We start from the raw sequence: 22,884 nt of genomic DNA on the forward strand, positions 1-22,884 counted from the left end.
TTGGTATGTTGTTCATGAGTTTAGGAAGGAATATGCTGTGATAAGAGTTCTTAGTATCTTATATTACAGGCTAATTAAGGTGATGATAAATTTTATTTTGGTTTGCTTAACACTGTCAGTGTGCTTGCAAAACTAGTCAGTTATTGTTTCCTAAAAGCCGTTTTCCAACCAATATCCACATTCAACAACAAGGTAGTCATAGATAAATTTTGTCTAATCAGCGCCCCTTCCGAATTTCAAAAACATTTTTTACTAGATCTTTCAAAATCTGTAACACGCGATTACTAATACTGAGGCAATGAACGCAGAATCGGACTTTTACTATACGTTAAGCTACCCAGTATTTGGTAATTCAACATGGTATTAATTTCCATACGTTATTAAATAATAATATTGGTACACAAAAGTTTAAAAGTCATGTTTTTGAGTCGAGGCTAAAGTCGTTCAGGGTCGGGTTAAGCTTTTTTGTTTCGTCTATCGGAAAATTGACAATTACAGTCTGTTAGGGTTTTTCCGTAGAGTCAACTATGGCACATAACCAAATTACTCGCAGTTATTAAGGTTTTTAAGCGAAAAATCCAAATAGCACTTTGGTTGAAATCGAATCTGTGGTAGGAAATTGAAAATGGTTCACAAAAGTGTTAGAGAATCTCTATTCCGACGAAAGAATGAGAGAAAAACACAAGGTTAAAATGTTTCAACTGTCTACTATAATGCTAACTTGTGGGTCAATGTTGCTTCAGTCAGACAGATGAGATAAACAAACTGATAACACTGACTTTATGCATTGTTCTCTAAATTGCTCATGCATTTCAAGTTGGCCTCCACTTCATTTATTCATTTCAGCTAACAAATGAACCTGTGTACGTGCCTTTAGAACAACTAGCCAGCAATCCAAACACGCTCTATTCATTTTTCAACATGTCTCCTAAACTAAACCAAAAATCCAGTCGAAAACTAAAGCTCAAATAAAACAATAAACCCCTCCGTGAACGAGGTGAAAACTGGCCGGTTTTTGGCAGCATTCGTCAAGAATGTCTGCACTGCCAGCGGGGCCACTGCCTTCCCAACAACAGCTTTATATCACTAGCGAAACGTACTAAACCCAACCTTATCCCACTAGTAATAAAGACTGAGATAAGCGCATTCATAATCATGTATTTTGAAGCAATCGTCCAACTTGTTGAAATTCCGCCGCCGTCCGCTTTAGCGACAGCAAATTTAAGTTTAACGTCAGAACATTCTATTTGATCTCTGTGCCTAATGCTTAGAGCTCATTTTGGCTTGATTTCTAGCGAGTAGATGGGTGTTTTTAAGTTGGTAGGGCGTGTAGGATGTAGGAAATTCGCTAGCCAAGCTTTTGGTCTAGTGCTCGCTAATTTCGCACCCAATCGTGGCAAACGGATAACGTGGGTGACATTCTTTGCTTTTATTCAGTCAGAATTCTTGGAAGTTTTTTCAGTGGAAAGGTCAGAGGTATTTGCGATGCGGTTAGCGTTTGTACATTATTTTGCTTGAGCCCTGTTACTAGGCGACCGTTAACGAAGTCAGGTCTTGTGTTTCGAAATGGTTGTTCAAGCAAGTGAAATAAAAACTGGAATAGTGTCCCGAATATAATGTTGTTGGTATCTTGCCTGGTTATGTTAGTTTGAGTGTAATAACTGGAACTTGTATCCTTTTTCCCAAATTTTTGTCCAATAGTGTTCGTGTTTGGCAAGTAAATACATATATTTTTGACCAATTCACAAACATTCATTTGTTTTCAGCTTTATCCACCTGGGATTTGAATTTGGCATAAAAAGAGCAAGCCGTGAGTTTTTTGCTGTTATTCCTCACGAGCAAAAGCTTTACACTAACAGCGAAACGGTGGTAGATTAAACAATATTACCACGATTTCAAATTCATATAAAAGGTTTATGAAATAAAGGATATTTAAATTTGAACCCAAATGACACACTGTAAGTTAGTATTATGGCAAGATACATAATTGTACCAACTGTGCAATTAGTTGTCTGCTAACTAAATCTAACCCAGCTTCATTGATATAAACTGGCCTATGGTCATAGTGGTCACCTTGATGCTACCATTGCGTCTGATGGCGGCTTCAATTCTCACTCGGGACAAAATTTATGTTCCCAATGAAGTCGTTCCCGACACCAACACGATTTCAATCAATTTATGATCAGATTTCGGAGAGGACGTTTTTGTTCGGCATTTTATCTATACTATCTATACTAATATTATAAAGCTGAAGAGTTTGTTTGTTTGTTTGTTTGAACGCGCTAATCTCAGAATCTACTGGCCCGACTTGAAAAATTCTTTCAGTGTTAGATAGCCTATTTATCGAGGAAGGCTATAGGCTATATAACATTACGCTACGGTCATTAGGAGCGGAGTAGCAACGAAAAATGTTACAAAAACGGGGAAAATTTTGACTCATTCTCTTAGGTGACGCAAGCGAAGTTGCGCGTGTAGTAAGAAATAAAATATTGGAGCGAAAGTAAGCGGGCGTTAATGTACTTAAAAATATATTCAGAAATAGTGAATAAGTTATTAGAGTTTCTTACTCGTAATCAAATCTATATTGTAAATATTTTCTTTTTTTTGTCACAGTCTTAGTATACTATTAATTTGTATGATTTGGTTAAATAGTAATAGTAAATTAAATAAATAAGTGTATAATATCTGGATTAATAATATAATCGGCTAGCTTTTAAATGTGAAAACGCATTTCGATATAAAAATGCTGACTTAATGCCTTCACAAGTTATCTTTGTGATCAAATGAGTGATGAATAAGTTGCTTCCGTCTACCAGCATTTAAAGTAATCAACATTATAAAACAATTTAACCATTGTAGTTTATTTAAAATGGTATTATGTATTGTTTCGTATCATCAATAAAGGCTTAAATAAATTAAATGAGGCATTAAAATATACGTTCATTTTATCTATACGAGTTCTTAAAGTTTTCTTTAACCAAAAAAAATTAAAGATATTTTTGTGTCATCTATCAGAGCCCAATAACATTCGTATATAACTTATTAACGGCAAGACGACACAAATAAAAGAAGACTGAAATTGATTTCAATGTCAGAGCATTTGTGAGTACAGTTGTTCTCAATAAAGGCAATTCCAATACTATCGTTATGTAAATACTTATTATTATGTAGTTATTATATATAATAATTTTCAGCTGTGTAAATACATTTATTAAAATATATAGCCTAGCTTTTCTTCCAATGATGTTGGAGTCACCGGATGCATCTGAATACTAGTATTTTACTGACGATAGGACCTCCACAACACAGATACTTGGGTTATAACACGATTCCCTTCGGTAAGACTTGTCAGACTTTCAACTTCTTCTGACTACTGGTAACGACTGTCAAAATGTTTGAAAAAAGATAGAACTAAAAATATAATAAAATGGTTTATATAATATATTATTGTTATTCATTGCAAGTTAACTGGGCTATTATAAATAATTATATATTTATTTACCTGAACACTTGTTCACACAATATTATGCGATTAGTTGTGTCAATAGTAAAAATAATGGTCGCTTGTTAGCTGTTAGTTTAAAGTGTTAAATGCAGTGGTTAGTTACGTTTAAAACTATTATTTTATTTATTTTAACGGTATTGTTTGTGTTTTATTAACTTTTATATGTTACTAGCTGACCCGCGCAACTTCGCTTGCGTCACATAAGAGAGAATGGGTCAAAATTTTCCCCGCTTTTGTAACATTTTTCACTGGTACTCTGCTCCTATTGGTAGTAGCGTGATGATATATAGCCTATAACCTTCCTCGATAAATGGACTATCTAACACTGAAAGAATTTTTCAAATCAGACCAGTAGTTCCTGAGATTAGCGCGTTCAAACAAACAAACAAACAAACAAACAAACAAACTCTTCAGCTTTATAATATTAGTATAGATGAAATATTATTGAATGTTTGAACTAGGTATTTTCATAGGATTCCCGTGAGATTTTTTTCTATAATAATATATTAAAATCATTGTGTTTTGTTGGTTACAAATTACAACAAAGATTTATGTCAATTGAGATAAAAATAAATTCTTGTAGGAGAAAACTATTATTTTGATTCATATTCAATCACTTATTGGTTTTACTATGTACTTAAGTTAAATAAGTAGATAATGTTTTTTTTTTTCTTGTGTAATATTTATTTAAAGTTCGTTAGAGGCTGAAAAAAATTAAAAAAATCGGTAAGGAAATAAAGAAATACATTTTTGAAAATTGTTAATTTATTATATAACAATAGTACCTTACGATCTAATCATAACAAAATGATTTGTTTCGTACCCATTATTACAAGATAATTAATAATTATAATGATAAATACAAAATCAACACTTATAGCAAGGTTGAGCAGGAATGCAGGCATTAAATAATAATAACGACTTATATTTCAAAGAGTATAAGCAGACTGGTTTATAATATAAAGAAGGTCTATTTCACCAACATCCCCTAACAGTTGCGTAGTCAAATGAACATTGAATTTAAAAAAAATAACGATTTCCATTGTATACTAATTATTTTTATGCTGCTGCTATTCTTTTTATTTATTTTTAAAGATATCTCCCGCACTAATAAATATTCATGGGTCGCGGGGACTTTAAAAAGCATACAAACAACGGATACAAAGTTGTGGATCGCACAAATCGTATCGAACCCACGACTCCCCGACGCAATGGAAGCGGCGTAGCGACTTAACCACTGCGCCACGGAGACAACGAAAATTAGTATTACGCGCGGGGGTCGTGGGTTTGACAGTCACATGAAAATTTCAATCAGCTAGTATTATTCACCATAATTTTATTATAACTGCTCTTAAAAAGAACTAGGGGGTCTTTAAACCTAGTAAATGTTGGTGAAAATAGACCATAATCCTTTATAATGCGAGGCGAAGCAAATAAAAATTATCTTTATAGTAAATTACTATTAAGAATAAATAATAAAAATATATAACAAAAATCAACAAGAACTCTTATTGCATATCGCCTATTTATCCCTAAGGAGTCAAGCAGGAGTACCGCTTACATATTGGTAATTACATTAGGTCCCATATAATAAATTGTGAATCTGTATCTAATTCTGAAAAATTATAAAAAAATTGTACATAAAACTATGGCACTTAAGACCTTTTGGAATGGAATAACACAAAACAAAATTCAACAGAAAAAACTAATTTCAAAATCGAACAAGAAACAATCACCTTTTAAAATGTGTATGTGTGTGTTAATTGCAGTTGTGTGCAACATAAAACTTGCTTCTGATTGGTTGTTTTACCGTGACGTCATAATACGAGTATAGTTCTAATTATCGTTTTAAGAGATGACATAACAAGTTGCAAAATGCTAATCATGCTATGTAATAGCCGAACGAACGCGGAAGTAGCCGACGATTGCCGAACGCTTACGATGTTTTGCGATTATATTTTAATGTGCTTATAAGGCATGCTCGGTCGGCCAGTCGTATTTATTTGAAGTTATTTGCATAGAAATATGGAAATAGTTTAGATTACTTTTCTCTAGATAATAAATAAGGGGGCATTTTTTCGGCTTCTAGGTAAGAGTCGGATAAAACATCTGGTAGATAAAATTCCATCTAATAATGTTATAAAATTTAATATTTTTTCAGAAAGGGTGAACTATTATTTACTTGAAGCAGATATAAGATCTAAGTTTATGTATGTATGATTGTTAAATCCGTTTGTTAAATACGGTAACAAATTGTACACTAAAACACTTCCCTATACACTTGTTATCTATTGGTCAAAACAGCATAAAAATCTGTTAAAAAGATCTTGATTTTATCTCGAGCAGACAAACAAACGCGGCGAGACGACTTAATTTTAAATGTTGGTATTATTAGACGCAAAACAACAATAAGTAGTGATTATTATTATAGTATATTATGTTCACAGCTGAGACTCAAACCCACGTGCGGCGTACGGTTATTGTGGCGAGGTGAACACATTAACCGCAGCGCCAAACGTGCAGTTAAAAGTCAAGTCAGGCGAAACTGTCGTGTGCAACCAATGAAATAAGGAAATCTCCCTAAGTGTGATAAGATAATTTCAATTAGCCAGTCACGGTGATATTTTAGCTTCGTCAGCGAACAGCCGGGACGTCATGCGTCAGTCAGTAGTGACAGATAATAGTAAAATTACTATAGATTATTGTATTTGTGTGCTAAAATCACGATGAATAAGCATATTAGTATCTTGTTACGGTCGTAAGTGGTACTGATATACTAAGTAGATACGAGTATATGAGAGGTCGTTTCTGTCTGCGAAAATTAATCTTGATCTAATGATGCAATAATATATTTATCGAAGTTTTTTCTTGCAGTCTGAATATAATTACTCTAGTCTAACAACTTAGTAGGTACAGAGCCTTGTACGCAAAGTTCGCGGCCCAAGAATTGAAGAAATCAAAAATACAATACTTGCAGAGTCGCGGGTACTAACTAACTAGTATTTTACATTTAAAGTTTTATAGGTAGATATCGTTATTTCCTGAAAAAATCCGTCTATGATGCAAGTATTAAGAAATCTAAAGAATTATATTACAAATGTCATGCTTATAATATAATTAGTGGATTAGACTGTGCGTCAGATTCGAAAACTGTTTCGTGAGCAAAGATCGATAATGATAAAATATCAATACAGATGAGAACAATACAAATAAGATGATTTCATAAGCCAAAATTAGGAAAAGTTTTTAATAAATTAGGCAGCTAGTATTTAATTGCTCTGATAAATACACTGTTTTGAGTTAAATTGTTATCAATTTATTTTAAAGTTTGGACGTTCCTATGCCCTTTTGAGACGTTATTTCCCCATATTTCAGTATTTTTATCAGTATGTTTAATTGTTTATGTAAGTGTTATATTCAGATGTTTAGTATTTATTAGGTTTATTACATTATCGTCGGTAACATACCATTAAAGTTGTTTCAAAAACGAATTTCTTGGTTGGTTAAAAAAAAGTCTATTCTTTTGTATACATAATAGAATACACATTGTTTTCGCACTTATTAGATTTTCAGCATTCCGTGATATAAGTAAATACAGAGGTGATTGTTTCTTGAAGAAAATATTGAAGTTAAAATAAGCGACATATTGGTTAGGAAACAGTTTTCAAATGTTAGGAACATATTAAAAAATGCTATTCTATATTAAAAAGTTATTGTGTGAACATTATTCATTCTATAATCTATGAATAAATGGACGAGTTCAGAATGACTAGGATCTATGAATTACAATATTTATAAGTATGTTATAATAAGTGTATTGAAATTGTAATATTATTGCTATTTACCTTTAGAATTTGTGTTCGTTTTGAATAATTTAAGCATATTAAATCACAATTTTATTTTATATTTTTTTACTGTATTTATTTACAATCTATCGCAAATAATACTCCCGTCAAGATGGCGAAACGAACATCCATTTTTACGACTTGAAAAACTTCTTACAAAATAATTTGCGACCAATGTTTGTGTAAAAAAACTATTCTAAACACTTTTAATTTTGACACGATTGATATAACCACTGAATCTCACACAGTCCAATCACAAAGGCAACTTAAGAAGTCAACCATTTCGTCAAATGACTTAGCGAAAGGATTATTGGGATTTCTTCTCCTTTTTGACAGGAACGAAGAGAGCTACAGTCTTTTGCAGCAATTCTGTGAAGATCATCGTCCCGATGAATACAAGCAGAGTTCCAATCCAGTGTCCCATTGTGAAAGGGTTTCTGAAGTACCATATAGAGAAAAGTAAAGAGACGAATTTTCTCAAAGTGACTGTTAAAGTGACGATCAAGGATGCACACTCGGTAGTCAGCACATAAACCGAACTGATGCATATTCCTTGAGTAAGCACGTACAGAATCAGCCATAAAACTTGTCTGGGAAGTGAAAATCCAAGGAAATCTACTTCAGGTGTTTCAGTTGCTAGTTTCACGTGCGAAATTAGGTTAGTAGCTGTCGGCAACCAGATCACAAGTGGTAATAAGTGAGTAAAGTACAGCGCTTCCCATGGATGTTTTCCGTGTTTAGCGTATAAAGATTCTTGAAATATTCCCATTCTTGCTGAGACGAATAATGCGAATGTGAGAATCGCGATTCCAAGGCACCACCACAGCCAGTCGATGAACTTAAGCCTTTCTTCTTCTGCGGCGTCTTCGTGCGTTTCTCTAGGTGCCTTGACGTCTGCGCTTGAGACGATCGTACAAAGCGCTATTCCGGCTGATATCATGAATATAGCGAGGTACTTTATAGGTGGGTACGTCTTCTTCAATATCCACACTCCCATAGCCATGTTTGCCATCAAAGATCCCGCTCTAAATATCATGTGTAAAGGCATTGATATGTTAAAGTCAAAAGCGTAATTATTGGCTACGCTGCTCGTCCAAAAGAACGCGACTAGTAATAAATACTGTTTGAATGGTATGTTTCTCTTTGCTGTACCGAATTTGCCGACGGTACAAAAGCCGATGGATGCAATGAACAAGAATTGCAGGAATGTTGCGAGGTTTCCCGCGCCCGGGTCCTCTTTAACAACCATCTCTAAGAATATAACGTTGGAACAACAGCCAACGAAGACCATCGTAATGGCCAAAGCCGCCTTTACGTTCATTTTGGATCTGAAAATAAAATAATAATATTATAGAAAGGCCCAAAAGAAACTTCCGATACCGGGAATCGAACCCGAGCCTCCTGGGTGAGAGCCAGGTATCCTAGCCACTAGACCATATCGGATATTGAGAGACGGACACAAAATATTTATCTTATTCTATTAGTTGAATAACGTTATAAAATGTAAGACTACAATAAACCAAGTAGATAACAACATCAATGGAGCACCACTTCCAACATATAATTACTTGATAACAACTAAATTATTAACATTGACATGCGCACTGCAGTCCGCCACTAAGGTTATACGAACTGCACTTTTCTATGAGAAACCGGTGCGAAACACTCTCAAATATACACAAACAATTATTCATATAAAGTAATACTTACATGTAAGTCTTGTTACTATCATACACAAGAAATAATCACGCTAATTACAGCATTATTTACTAAAACGTCAAACACGTATGACAAGGGAGACAGCTGTCGCGGCAATGTGTGTGTATCTGTGGCTGATTGTAGTTGTGACCGTGGCCTCGAATACGTTTGCGCATGCGCGGTCGGCGCTCCGTCGGTAAAACGGTGCGCGCGTACATTTAATATAGCTACATATAGATGGCGCTCTCCTCAATCGCCAGATGAATGAGATCGAGATTTTTATAGTTCGTGATCCGATGTTAAAATATTGTTGTTGATAAATCAATAATTTGATGGCTTCCGTTTTCCGTTTTGTTGTAAAATAAGGATAAAATATAATAAATTGTTAAACGGAATAGATAAAGTCATATTTTATCTTACACAACCTCGATGGGAACAAACTAATCCATCCATTTTAAAAATAGTTATTAAGCAATATGATAACAAATAATATTTTTCTTCCTACTAATATTTTTTTTTAATAAAAAAATCCTCTTTATTACAAAAACAAATACTTACAACAGCACTGTTTTGTCTTAGTCGAGCTCTTACTCATATTTTTTACTACATTATTTTGTAAACAAATCCAAGGTCTTTAACTCATAAATTATTATATATTTTGTAAAATATTGCAACTTTATATTCGTTAGACTAGATCGATCGAGGGTTCAACGCCCTTTAGAATGAGGACCTCTCAAGAGCTTAGTGGATCCAATTTGTACTGAATTTTGTATCGGAATTGGTAGTGCATTTAATTTATGCATTTGAGGTAAATTTTGTGATTTCAAAATATTATAAATACGTGAATTAATATCAATATCTTTTTAATAAATCAGTATGTACAAAGTACGTTAACAAAAACAGAAAAAGGGGTGTATTTTTTGTAATAATATTTTTCGTATATAAAGATGTAATTAGTCTTTCGAATGGCAGGGATCCTAGAGTAGGGTCTTTTGTCTGACCATTCCAGCTGTCAACAGCAAAAGAGATGAACTACAACTATCTTTAAGAAACCTCTTTTCTGTCATAAACCAAAAATAGTCATAAATAAGAAAAATGTCGCATTTTGCAGAGGAATGATATTATTTGATATTAAATTTTATAACCTATCCTATAATTATGATATTATCTGTCACTTGCAAACAAATAAAAACAGTTGATAAATTAACCAATACCCCAGACGTGATACCAGCTAAAAGTATTTATGTCTTCAATTATCTCCAAAACTAGTATAGTCAAATAAATTCCACCCTTTCTGTAAACACATTGAAGAAGTATTGATACTTAGGATTCAGGTAGACAATAATAAGTCAACATATTTTTATTACATCTGGCAGTGATCCAGTACATCCGCGGCATTACCATAAGATTTGTAGGCTAAAAGACCATTAGACACCTCACATTACCCTATCGGGTTGTCTGTCGATCGTTCGTAAAGGTTACTACACGTTATGGCGCAAGGAGAAAGACTTTATTATTTGAAAAAAACGAAAATTGTCTGATCTAATTTAGATCTTAACACTTAGGTTATGTAAAGTTACAGTTACTGAATCTACTACTAGTGCAAAAGCAGTGTAATACTTGCAGAATTAATGTGAAGGATCAAAAATAACTTATTCGTAAAAATTGAGCTTCTTTAGAAGGTTTGTTGTCCACTTAAAGCGGTGAACGATTAACGATTATTCAAATAAAGGCATTTGACAGCAAGTATACACTCGCTCATGGTGTCAGTTGTTCATAACTGCACCGTTGGCCAAAAATCTTTTCAAAAACATGCTTCTCGGCAATTAAACAACACAAATAATTTATTTCTCACGTTTAAAACGTGTTTGTTTATAAAAATAATCCAAAATCCTTCCAAAATTTGTCCATTGCAATACTCCCGCTCGCCAAAAGCTTGACAAACGAATCCTTTTACCGTTCGGTTACAAACAAACGCGTCCCCACCTCAAGTAATACCCAACGAAGTGTATAACACAAAGTAGGGCAAAGACAAATGGTCCTTATCGAAATGGTGAGAGATATGGAGCCCTTTTTTTCAGGACGCGAGTTATGTAACGCTGATGTTGGTGCCTTAAACCTGGGTAGTGCAGAGCTATCTTTAGATTTGATCTTGATTTTTGAGCTGTTTTGTTTGATTGGTAAACAGTTAATTCGAAAATTAATAAGATCGTTATCATCATTGAGAATTTTGAGGTTTCACGAAAGTGTTATTGAGATAAGAATTCATGAAGAATAAGTACGCATGTCTTTCAGCAGGTGCTATTCAAACATATTAATTCTGCATGTAACCATATTTAACTTTAAACATTTAACATTAACAACATTAACTTTTACGATAATTTTAACTACGATTTTGGCCGTTTCACTTTTGACTTGACCATTACCAATCACTTAATAATTAATTAATTTCCAATGGCTTATGACGTTATTGAATTTTAAAACTGCTGTCTTCCACATTTCATTCATTTTGTTATCTTAGTTAACCGAACATTAAAGCTTTCATTGAAGTTGTTTTAAGCAATATTTTCGTTTAGAAACCAATTTGCATTATAAGCCAATATCCAGAACTGGATAACAACAAACATATCACAGTCTCAAGAAGGCACTTCGCAAAAAAAACAAAACATTCTATTTTTAAAAATAGAGGAAGTACATAACGCCTTGTCTATTGGCACCGGAGCCCCGCACATCTTTCGTGTGACACGCGAAATAATACAATTTGCAAAGTACACAAAGTCCATATTCGCTTGGCACCGACTTAGTTGCATAACCGTATAGTAATTCAATTATTACGGCTCGACGCGCGCAACTAACGACCTTATGGATATAAAGTAGTAATGACCAGTGATATGTGAAATTTTGTTTGATTATCGCGAGATTGAGAGGGTCCAATTTGTTGAGATGGAACGGTACAGGTGCTTGGATGTTTTACAAGTTAAGGGTTTTTACTTTTTTTGTATAGTTATTAGCCAGTATTTTTTTTATTTGCACGAGCTGCGGCCTTTTAGTGTAGCTAATATTTAAGCGATGATTTATAATGTAACAACTTTACATTAGGGAATGAACATTTTTTGTCCGTAATCCAGCATTGGATTACTTACTAGTTTACTTAAACCAAGTTCAAAATAACCAGTCAATAAGCTACACAGTATTATTTCATTTAAACATTAGTTGTACATCTTTTGAAAATCTTTACTATATTCGTACAATCTCAATTTATATTATCATCGTCCAACAATTCGCAGAACCACCATATTTGCGTTCTCTTTTCAAGCGAAAACACAAAAAAGCAACCAAAGCAAAACACCCTAAGCGCCAAATAAACTCAATCTCAAAAGATAATCACGTCAATTTGTAAAAATCTCCATTACTCCCGTCATTGCGTTCCAAATTATTATAAATAAGAGAACCTTTTAAAAGCTTGTTTCCACTAAATAAAACTGGAACGGCACACAATGAAAAACGCGTTCCATATCTTTTCGAACGAATTGTTGAAAGAAAAAAAATTGGTCACTTTCGACATAAGTATATAGAAATACTTCGATCTTTGACAAGGGAATTTCAACTTTAGGCAAATCTACATAAGGTGTATTTTTGATTGAGGGTGTAGTATGTTTTTCACATTGAAGGTTTTCAATAATAAGTAGGTTTTAGCGGCCAGTTCGCGTGGCTAGGCCGTGACTAACTGCCTATTATTGGGCCCAAATGATCAAGGACCACCTACGTTCTAATCAAGAATATTAATATGTATAATTTTGAAAAAATGCTGTGATTACAAATAACTGGACTAGTTAGGTTCGAATTGATTTTTTCGTTGAATTATTTTTGTATGGGTTATGGTTTAACCCCGATTATATTATACGGAAATCAACTTATAGAAGACTTAGTACAATGGCTTAGGCAGCCACAATTATTTCATTCCTTTATTTTAAGATCGCAAATGTTATAAACATGTTGTTTATTAATTGAATCTTAACCTTCACCTCGCAATACTTGCTTAAATACGACCAATTTGTCATTAAAATGTTAGTCCAATGTAACAGGGGCGATCCCGATATACAAAAATACAATTGTAAAATATCATAATATAAGTTAGAAAAGTCCAATAGCACTTAGCCCGACTCCTACCTAAAAACACGTGATCGGCAGTCTACATAGTATACACTCCCGCACCGGACGACAGAAGCAGTTTATATAGTAATATATAAAGCTTATAATAATACAAATGATCGCGTTAACGTTCTAACCATCATTCTGTCTATTCATTAATCTATCATTAACTAATTCGATAGATATAACGATGCCCGATAATTCTCTATCAATTAATCATGTTCGCCCGCTAACAAAAACCTAGTTTTTATTCTATATTTTAGAAGGCTATAGAGGCTTGAAGGTTTATCAGTCATAAATCATACTAATATTTGCCTTAAAGATATTTTATTACATTATACACTGCCCCTGTGGGCCGATAGCTAGTTTAACCGACTGCCCATCATGAGACCTCGGGTTCGATTCTCGGGTCGGACAAAGTACTTTTGATCTTTCCCTAATTTATGTTAGATTATTTTTAATAGTAATTTGGAGTACGTGCCCCGTATTTAGCAATTGGCTCCCTTTATTTCATATTGTTGCTCCACTTTTATTAGGCAAAGCGTGATGTTACATCCTTTAGCCTTTCTCGATAAATGGACTATTCAACATAAGAAGATTTTTTTAATTCGAGCTCGAGTTCCTGAGAATAGTGCGTTTAAACAAACAAACTCATCACCTGTATTTTACCATAATATATATAGAATAAGTAGTTTCAAAGTTTTTACTATGAGTATAAAATTAAACAGGAATACGGTGAAGCAAAGAAGTTTGCAAGGTTCGAAATAAGTGGTGTGGTTTAGTTACCTGCTTATGCTCTAGGGAGCGGGGTATAATATTTATCATGTGGAAAGTGGTTTAAAAAAGAATTCTCAAGTTTACGGTTCATTCACAGGTTTTTATAAAATAGCACAAAATTGGTAACAAAAACAATTTAAATCGCACTTTATTACTTCTTAAACTTATAGGTATTATAAAACAAAGTCCCCTCTACGCATCTGTTTTTCAGTTAACGATAACATGAAAATCTGCAAACCGGATTTTCATGCGGTTTTCACGTACAGATAGAGCGATTCTCGATGAAGGTTTCAGAATATTATTTGTTAAAGTAACCCGGGTAAAGCCGAGAGGGATCGCTAGTACAATAAATGTTTCGAATGTGGTTGTATTTTTTTCGTACTTTTCTCGGTTCTCAAGCGCAGCCGATGCCCAAAGAAGCCACCGTTCCCCATTCACAAAAGTCAGTAGCAAGAAAATCATCCTCAAGTACACCATTTACGATACGACGATCATTACAGAAATGCTACTAAGCTCAGCATCTCAACAGGCTGTAAGAGGCCACGGATTAAACGGCTAACAACTTGACACTCAACCACGTTTATGAAATTCACAATTTGACGCTTTAAAGAGGGGTGAGGTGAGAACGAAAGTTGAAAAGTTACTTACACATGCATGCTTTCTTTGACGTGGAGATAGGATCATTTTGGATCGCGAGACGGTTTATTTTTCATAGGTGTAGCCTAGTGTCAGAGTCGCTTAAGCCATCTAAACGCTGTTATTTTAAAGGGAAACAATCTGGTACTACCGCGCCTTTAGAATATTCAGTCGCTTGAATGAAATGCCGTCCATCTATGGAATGTCCGATCCAGAGGTTGGTGACCCTCTGATCGTTTAAAGGCCGGTAAAAATTAATTAACTATTACTAAAGGATTATTTGACGGATACAGTTTGTAAAATACTCTTAGATAACTAATTATATTCACACAGCACAGAAAAAAACTTTAATTTTTTTCCATTTTTGTTCTTAGCGATATGAGTAACAAATGTTCTAGAAAGATTCTCACGAATCTCTTGCAATTTTGTCCTTTGAAGCAATAATAATTAATTTCCCATATAACACGTATTCCATATACACGTATAATTGAAAGTGAGGGTGAATTTGGAACTCCAAGTTTCATGTGAAGATAAAGTTAAGGAACTTTGAGCTAAAGAACTTTATATGTAAATTGAAAGGAGGAAGTAAATTCAATTTACGGAATTAGAATGTTTGTCATGATACTAACGATAGAGATTAGCATTCATTTGATTACATACTAAACCACAATGAACACAAAATTAAATGTTTCGTTACAATTTTAGGATCGATTTTTAACAGCTGAACTTTTTCATAATTCTGAAACTTGTAGTCATTGTGGTGTAAAAAGAATCGCGTTTTTTTATAACACTCTTTGATTCACCATAGTAGGGTCAAAATAAATAGGATCTGGACATTTTTTTTTCATTGATCCATCTATTTTTTCTTTACTTACGAAACCAATGCGATGATGCAATGACTTCGATACCAATCTAATTGTCCGTAATTGGCTGTAGTTACAACAATAGAAAACTTTGGGGAGACTCTTCCTAACAATAAGACAGTAGCAGCACATTAAAGGCTTATATTCCTTGTACCAGATCTCGTGCTACATCCCAAAACCTAATAAAACGAGCTTACACACAATATAAAGTAAAAGACGGTGTCCAGTCCTGCTATCAGCGCGAACAGGTGTTGCATATTAATTCAAGCCGGTTGAGTTTAATCACAAAATATTTACCTGGAGCAAGGCAGATGCAAATTTATGCTAAAATGGCGCAACTAAACGATTTCCTTGGACAGTCTGATGAATAAGACATGGCAAGATCAATCGGGAGATATATGGTGTGTTGAAGGTTTAATACTCAAGAGTAAATAGGTTTAGTTGGATTTATATAAATAATAAATTTAACCCTACAAGTTCCACTGCTGGGCAAGGGTCTCCGCCCAGAATGAGGGAGAGGTTAGGCTAGTTAGAGTCAACTAGTTGGATTTACTTGAGTCAAAATATGTGTGACGTGGTTCAGTTATTAGTGTCTGAAGATTAAGGTTTCTAGCTTTGCCTAGAATTAAGTAAGATAGGGTGTCGAAAATATTCTTAGTAGGTTCAAGAAATACTGAATTTGGAAGATTTTTTATAATCCTCTTAATGTCAGATATTTTTTTGCGTGTGAGAGTATGAAGAGGAAATGTTTATCAAGGTACTCTTTGTGGTAATAATTAGATGGTTGACAAAGCTAAAAGTGACCTTTATTTAGAACAAAATATTTAGTAGCACACGGAAACAAAAACCAGTCAGTAAGACTAACGATTCCATGAACAAAAAATAGTGTTTTCACGCTGGTCGCCTTCCAGTTATGGAATGGTAGATCTTACAACATATCACAGTCGCTATGTACGCTCTACATCACTATGTAAGAAGGATACAATTAAACATTACAATTTCAATCCCACTACCGAGAATTCGCTACTTCCATTTCAATTTCAAGAATACCTTCACCACTACAATTGGCGCTTGTTCCAATTTCCTACACAAACACTACGTTTCGCAATATCCAGAGAGGCGTCATAATTAATAAGCAAACGAATAGCTCCTATACATCATGGCAATAATTTGAAATGCCGCAAAAGCCGGCACAATAGCGTACATTCCTCGCACAATACGACAATACGAATCCCCGCGGGAACTAAATACGCAACGCATCGCTGCCGATTCTAATACTACGGAGTTATTTTGTCTCTTTCTAATGAGGGTCGGGGGAACAAGAGGGAGTTACTAATTTGTCCTATTGTGTTGATGTTAATTTCTGTGTCATCAGATTTTGTTAGCATCACTCCTTAAAATTTGAGTACAGGCTAGGCCTCACATCATCTGGCCACTCCCATCAGACGATCCACTTCATTTTACAACTATTGTGCTATGAAAGTAATAAGGCTAATTTACTGGATTTATCGGGTATTCTAATTTTCGTCTACTTAGGTATCAGGTTAATTTTACCAATCTTATCTACTATCGACTACCGGCTAACTATAGAGAAATTTATGAAAACCTAATCATCGCCTCTGGCGGGCGTCGTAAGAACTATTATTGCAATATATTTTAAATGTCAAACTTCGATACTCAATAGTACCGAGTGTAGAGAATCACGCTAACGTGATTCTCTATAACAATCGCCTATCGACAACCGGCTAAGAAGAAATTTCAAGAAATTTTATAGTTATGAAAACCTGATTAGCGCCTCTAGTGGGCGCCTTAGAAACTATTTTTGCAGTAAATTTGAAATGTCAAACTCTCGATACTCGATAGTACCGGGTGTTTAGAATCACGCTAGCTCAGTTGAACTGTCATAGTTAGTGACAATAACCGTTTTAATCCGTGCCAATCATATTAAGAGCATTGTGCGGTAAATCGCATTAATGCACTACATATAGTAATGAACAGTAATTAGGGCAATGATTTGTGTAATTAGATGATATTGATATGTCCGTTAGATTAACTATAAATCTTTGTTGTGATGATAATTAGGATTATATATGGTTATCTAATACACTGCACAGATTAACCGTCAGTATACCTACCTACCCTGGATAGAATATAGGAACCAAAAATTGTTGGGAGTTGCTGGGAGAACAAGTTTATTCTTTGCTCTCAAATATATTTGTACACTCTTGCGGCCAATGAGCTATTTTTTATATATTATGTTTATATAGCCCCTATTCCGTCCCCGGGTAAATACTTTTTTTCCTAATTCTATTAAGCTTTAAATTTTTATACTAAAATGGGATGATTTGTCGCAAAACAATTGGAAAACATTTATCTGCAAATTGCAATTAGCAACTGTAATTTTTTTTTTAAATTTTATTAATCTCTATTTGTTTTACTTTTGGAAGTTGAATCCACTTAAGAATCGAAACGACACATTGTTAAACTCATCATAGACTCAAAAATAATCGCAATAATGGGATCAGCTTAGTTTCCGTAACCTGGCCTCATAACCTACGAACTAACTCAACAATAATCACAGTAATAGCAGCCAATCATTTTAGAGGCTTTAATTACTCTACAAAGTTTGTCACGATTTAAAAATCAGGTCACGCTTGTATCGAACTCATGGCACAGTATCGTGACAGAATATGGCGTATTAAACATGACATGTAAACCTTTTATTTTAACCTAGAACCTACGGATTTGTAACTCTAAATAGCAACTGGTTTCTCCTTGAGGTTTCGTCAGCGTACCTATGTATAATATGTATCCTGGGTTAAATGTGTATTTCAAATCTTTATCAAAATGCGTTTAGTAGTGTTACTGACAAAGTTACAAATGTACATATCACATCAATCAAGTGTTACGTCCGCACTGGAATGTGCCTGGATAAGGTCGCTTAAAAATTCATGCTCGAAGCTAATCTTTAGCCGTATTTAGACTGTGAACAACAATGATGTTAAATTCTGGACTTGATGCGTTATTTAAGAAATTATTCTAAAGTTCTTCATATTCTATACAATATTTGTCAAATACCTACATCAGAATGATTTCTCAAATACGTAATATCTATGCATAGAGTATACCCATTATTTTGAGCAAGTAAATGGTTCAAATAAACTTCGCTAACGAAGGGTAAGCCAGTTACTGACTAACTACTAAAACAATGATTGCTTTTAATTTTGTTTTGTAATTTTTACCGTTTGTTTATACATTTCCTGCAAGTTATTAAGGCATTTTAGTTTCGAAGCTCATGTTTCATAGAAATGATTATGAAAGCGTAGTATTAATGGGATTTTTGTATTCAACGAATTGGTGAAACTGTGTTATTTTATAACTTGGCGAAAATACAGAAACGTTTTTACCAACTTTAAAATAAAGAAGGTTCTTAATTCGTATGTATTTTTTTATATTTGTTAACTTTTAGTAACTTTAATTATTATTATTTTGTTTGTAAGATGGCGCTTTCCGTGTGATTCACATTTGCAACGAATAGATGTTTCTTTCGTGGCGCTAATAAACTGACACTTTGTTTTTAAATCCGTTTACTTTTGCAAGAATATATAGTCGCCAAGCCAATTCATTGATATTACCTTTCATTTGTTATTTTTAATAATATAAGAATTATTGTATACCCGTTAACGCAACTCATAGACATGAGAAAAATTTCAAGAAAACTCCAAACAAAACTTATACAACTAGATATCTTACTACTGACGTCACACACACCATAGCTGTATAAAAACAGTTGGACAGCGTGTTGTAAGATGCCAGTAACCCGTGCCAGATAACAAACCATGACCTAATTGTAGCTTACAACTTACTTCAATTTACAATGGGCTCTTTTAAGACAAACGATATTTGTTGCGTGGGATAAATGTTTTGTCCGCTTAAAGAAAAGTTTAAGTACGTTGAACAGGCGTTATAGTTTGTGGTAACATTTTCTTTACACAATAATTTCGATTTAATTAAATCGAGAGCTATGCCATTCATACATAAGACTTTACGAGAACATAGTAAGTTAGAGAAAAAATAGAAATCAAGAAGACGCGAGATAATTTAGACTTATTCCGATACACGTGTTTTATTTTGTTGACGACCAAGGATTAAGTTCAATCATCATAGACTGACATAATCAAATTTACTCTAAAATCTGCATATTCACTCCATGCAGGCCATTCAAAACTGTTTTGTTTCAAAATCATTAACATCACATATTAAGAAATGGTCACCCATCCAAATTACGACCGACATTACATTCCTTAACATTGTTAAACTTTTGCAGTTACAATAAAGGTGTATACTCACTGGCGTTGAGGGGCACGGCGGGCGCGCGCGCGTGGTACGCCCCCGCGCCGCCCGCGTACGCCGCGTGCCGCCCGTACGCCGCCACGCTGCCGGCTACCCGCTGCGAGCGCGCATTGCCGCTCTGATCACGCGCCCGCGAGCCCCGCAGTCTGCGGTGTTAACTGAAACAAAAGTAAAATTAATTAACCACAGTTCATCGGTGAAAAAAAACTATTTCCTAATTTGAGAGAACGATATCTGATGATATAAGATAACGATGATAGAGATCTCTGTAGAAAAAAACATCTATAGAGATCTCTCTCTCTCTCAGAAAGACAGGTATGCGACCCAATCCCTCTAATGCCGGGAAGAGAAACTAATCTAAAAGCCCTGCGCAGTTCCTTAAAGACATTTTTTTTACCTTTTATTTAAAGAAGAGACAAGTCTTACCGTGATATAGTGAAATAAGCTAAACTATCATACATAAGTTGTTGTTGGAAGAGTGAAACCTTAAATCAATGTTCAAGTGACAATCGATTTTTTTTTCCGAAATAAAACTATACTAAGTAAACTTTTCTTCACTGCATTTTTACTTGTTTTTTTGTTCTAGTAAGCAATAATTCGCATGTTACCCACAAATTGTCAAATCTAACAACATTAAAACGCACATTAACATCAATAGAAATTAATAGCTCTATTTCACGTGTGTCGGTATTTCACATGTTAATTAACCTCATTAATATTATTTATTCATAGCTATCGTTTAAAAACAAAAGCTTTTGTGTGTTGAAATTAGTTTTGATATTATTGTTTATTTATTAATCATTTAAATTATATATTTAAATTATACGTGATATTTGAAATCATTAAAATTTATGTGATTATGACGTAATAAGTACCATTTGTTTATAAAACCACGCCTATTATATTTCCGAACGTAGAGACAAAGATGTATGAAATACACATTTCGCCATTTACAATTTTAGTCCCATGAAATGAGGAACGAACCTATTGCTATATGCACTGGCTATAGACCATTACCGAATTTCGATCTATTAGAAGAATTTCAAAGATCTTTGACAGTCGTTGACTGTAGTCAGAAGCTTGAAAGTCTGACAATCAGTCTTACCGAAGGATATCGTGTTATAGCCCATTTAACTGGGTCGTGGAGGTCCGATAGACAGTCGTCCTATGTAAAACACTTTTACCCAGCTGCATCCGGCGAGACTGGAAGTCAACTCCAATATAGTGGGAACAAAGGCTTGGCTGGCTGGCTATTGAAAAGAATCAAATAATATCCAGCCAGTGTCATTGAAACCAGCTAACTGTGCGGGACTTTGTTAATACGCATGTATGTGGACTATATGCATACTATATGATGGCCCGATGAGACGGCTGACCGACACAACTAGCGAGAGGTCAAACACAAAACCAACAGCTTTACTCACGTGCTCTCTGAAGCACAACGGTCATAATTGCAACTTCGAAACACTCATTCATTAAAAGATTCATAAATTGAAAACTTGACAACAACTTGATGGCAGAACTCGGCAATAAAACAGCGGCAGACTATTACTTGCTAAAACGATGCAAGTTCTATCGTAAGAGCGAGATAGCACTATAGGTTCTGTATAGCGCTGTCCCTTTTACCGGTGAAGGTCCATTCGCAAATCGTGTAGCAGCAAATACCTATACAGATTAAATGCCTATACATTATATGCAAATTGTTAGATCCCTTATTAAAGGAAGCGAAGCCTAAATTAATTAAATCGATACTCTCTTCAGCAATTTCTATTCAAATCAGTTGACCGATGCTTTCAAATCATTGAGAGGTTTTGCTTTTGAGTATTTCATTAGGTATCTTACTTAAACATTTGTACAGGCCTGTAACTTGTAACTTTTAACTGAATTCATGTAATTCTTCTAATTTAAAATTAGGTATTTTTTTTGTTTTAAACTCTTGCGTTGCATGTTTAATGTATAATAGAATACGGGAATTTTAAATCCCGTATTCTATTATACATTCAAATTACATGTATCAAACACCAAAATAGTGCTTTCCATATATTTTCATCTATTTTCTTTCACCTAAGACTTTTCTGTCTCCATGTTTGTTTCGTTACAGTAAAAATAGTTAAAGTTTGACGTAAAAATTCATCGTACCTAATTTCCATTCATCTACCAACAAATCCATTCAACAGCTTAAATAAAACAGCCTCACAATCCCATTCACATGAACTAAAAATAAAACATCCCAAAATGTTGTCAACATCTGACTTAGACAGAAATAAGCAACATTTTTTGCTCAAACGAATTCGATAAAGTAGCGAACGGGACGTCGACAGTGTGTGTATGCCAAATTCTAGCCAGATCGATGGCTAAGCTTACAACGAAAATACCTACTTCTCGTGGAACTATTCAGTTAAATGTCGATAGGTATTAGGTTAAGTTTAGGCCTTATTTTCGTTGACGGAAATAGGAAATGTGATAATATTATTTTGAATTAGGATGTTTCGGTTGTGAATGCAAATTAATCATATGTCAGAGGGTGATTCGTGAAAAATAAATTTCGTTAAATATTGAAGGTGTTCGGTGTTCGTTTGTGATCTTTCTCTATTCTTTTCTACTTGGGGCAGTATCGCATCAGCATGCCTTATATTTTTATGTTAAAGTTCGATCAACGTATTATAACGGATAGAATTATATCCAGATACCTAAAATCCAATGATTTCGGATTATCCGATAGTTTCAATAACGATTTCCGATTAAAATAAATGATACGGATTGTATAAACAAAATCATAAACTACTCATTCGATTTTAAACTCTTCTGTCCCTGTTTATCTTAAACATCTACGCATAATTGAAACTTTTATCTTATACATATTTTATACATCATACGAAATCATCTCACATTTATTTGTTTGTTTTATCGTATAGATACCTTATTTGTTTGAAAGTTCAACACAAATCGCACTCCTATTAATCCACATACAAATTAAGACAACAATAACGCCACGCGAGAGTAAAAAACCGTACTGACTAAAAACAACTTTTGAACTTTAAACTTTAATCCACAA

General features: G+C 34.1%; 2 protein-coding genes and 1 non-coding gene across 4 annotated transcripts in view; all 3 read right to left on the bottom strand.

Moving 5' to 3' along the window:
* Positions 1–19,981, bottom strand: part of Camta (Calmodulin-binding transcription activator) — a 150,128-nt gene extending 130,147 nt beyond the window's left edge. For both annotated transcript variants that reach the window (XM_076121572.1, XM_076121571.1), the window contains exon 1: positions 19,827–19,981. The gene's annotated coding sequence lies outside the window, so the exon portion shown is untranslated. The remainder of the gene's footprint in view (positions 1–19,826) is intronic.
* Efr (ER GDP-fucose transporter) lies at positions 4,253–9,197 on the bottom strand. The gene is made up of 2 exons (XM_076121702.1): positions 9,061–9,197; positions 4,253–8,678 (listed from the first exon to the last, which is right to left on the bottom strand). The coding sequence occupies exon 2, from the start codon at positions 8,669–8,671 to the stop codon at positions 7,658–7,660; it is 1,014 nt and encodes a 337-aa protein (XP_075977817.1). The 5' UTR covers positions 8,672–8,678; positions 9,061–9,197; the 3' UTR covers positions 4,253–7,657.
* On the bottom strand, positions 8,722–8,793 carry TRNAE-CUC (transfer RNA glutamic acid (anticodon CUC)). Its single transcript has one exon. It is a non-coding gene; the product is annotated as a tRNA-Glu (tRNA).
* Positions 19,982–22,884: the final 2,903 nt, after the last annotated feature.

This window comes from Anticarsia gemmatalis, chromosome 13 (assembly GCF_050436995.1).
Source record: "Anticarsia gemmatalis isolate Benzon Research Colony breed Stoneville strain chromosome 13, ilAntGemm2 primary, whole genome shotgun sequence".
NCBI classification, from domain to species: Eukaryota; Metazoa; Arthropoda; class Insecta; order Lepidoptera; family Erebidae; genus Anticarsia; species Anticarsia gemmatalis.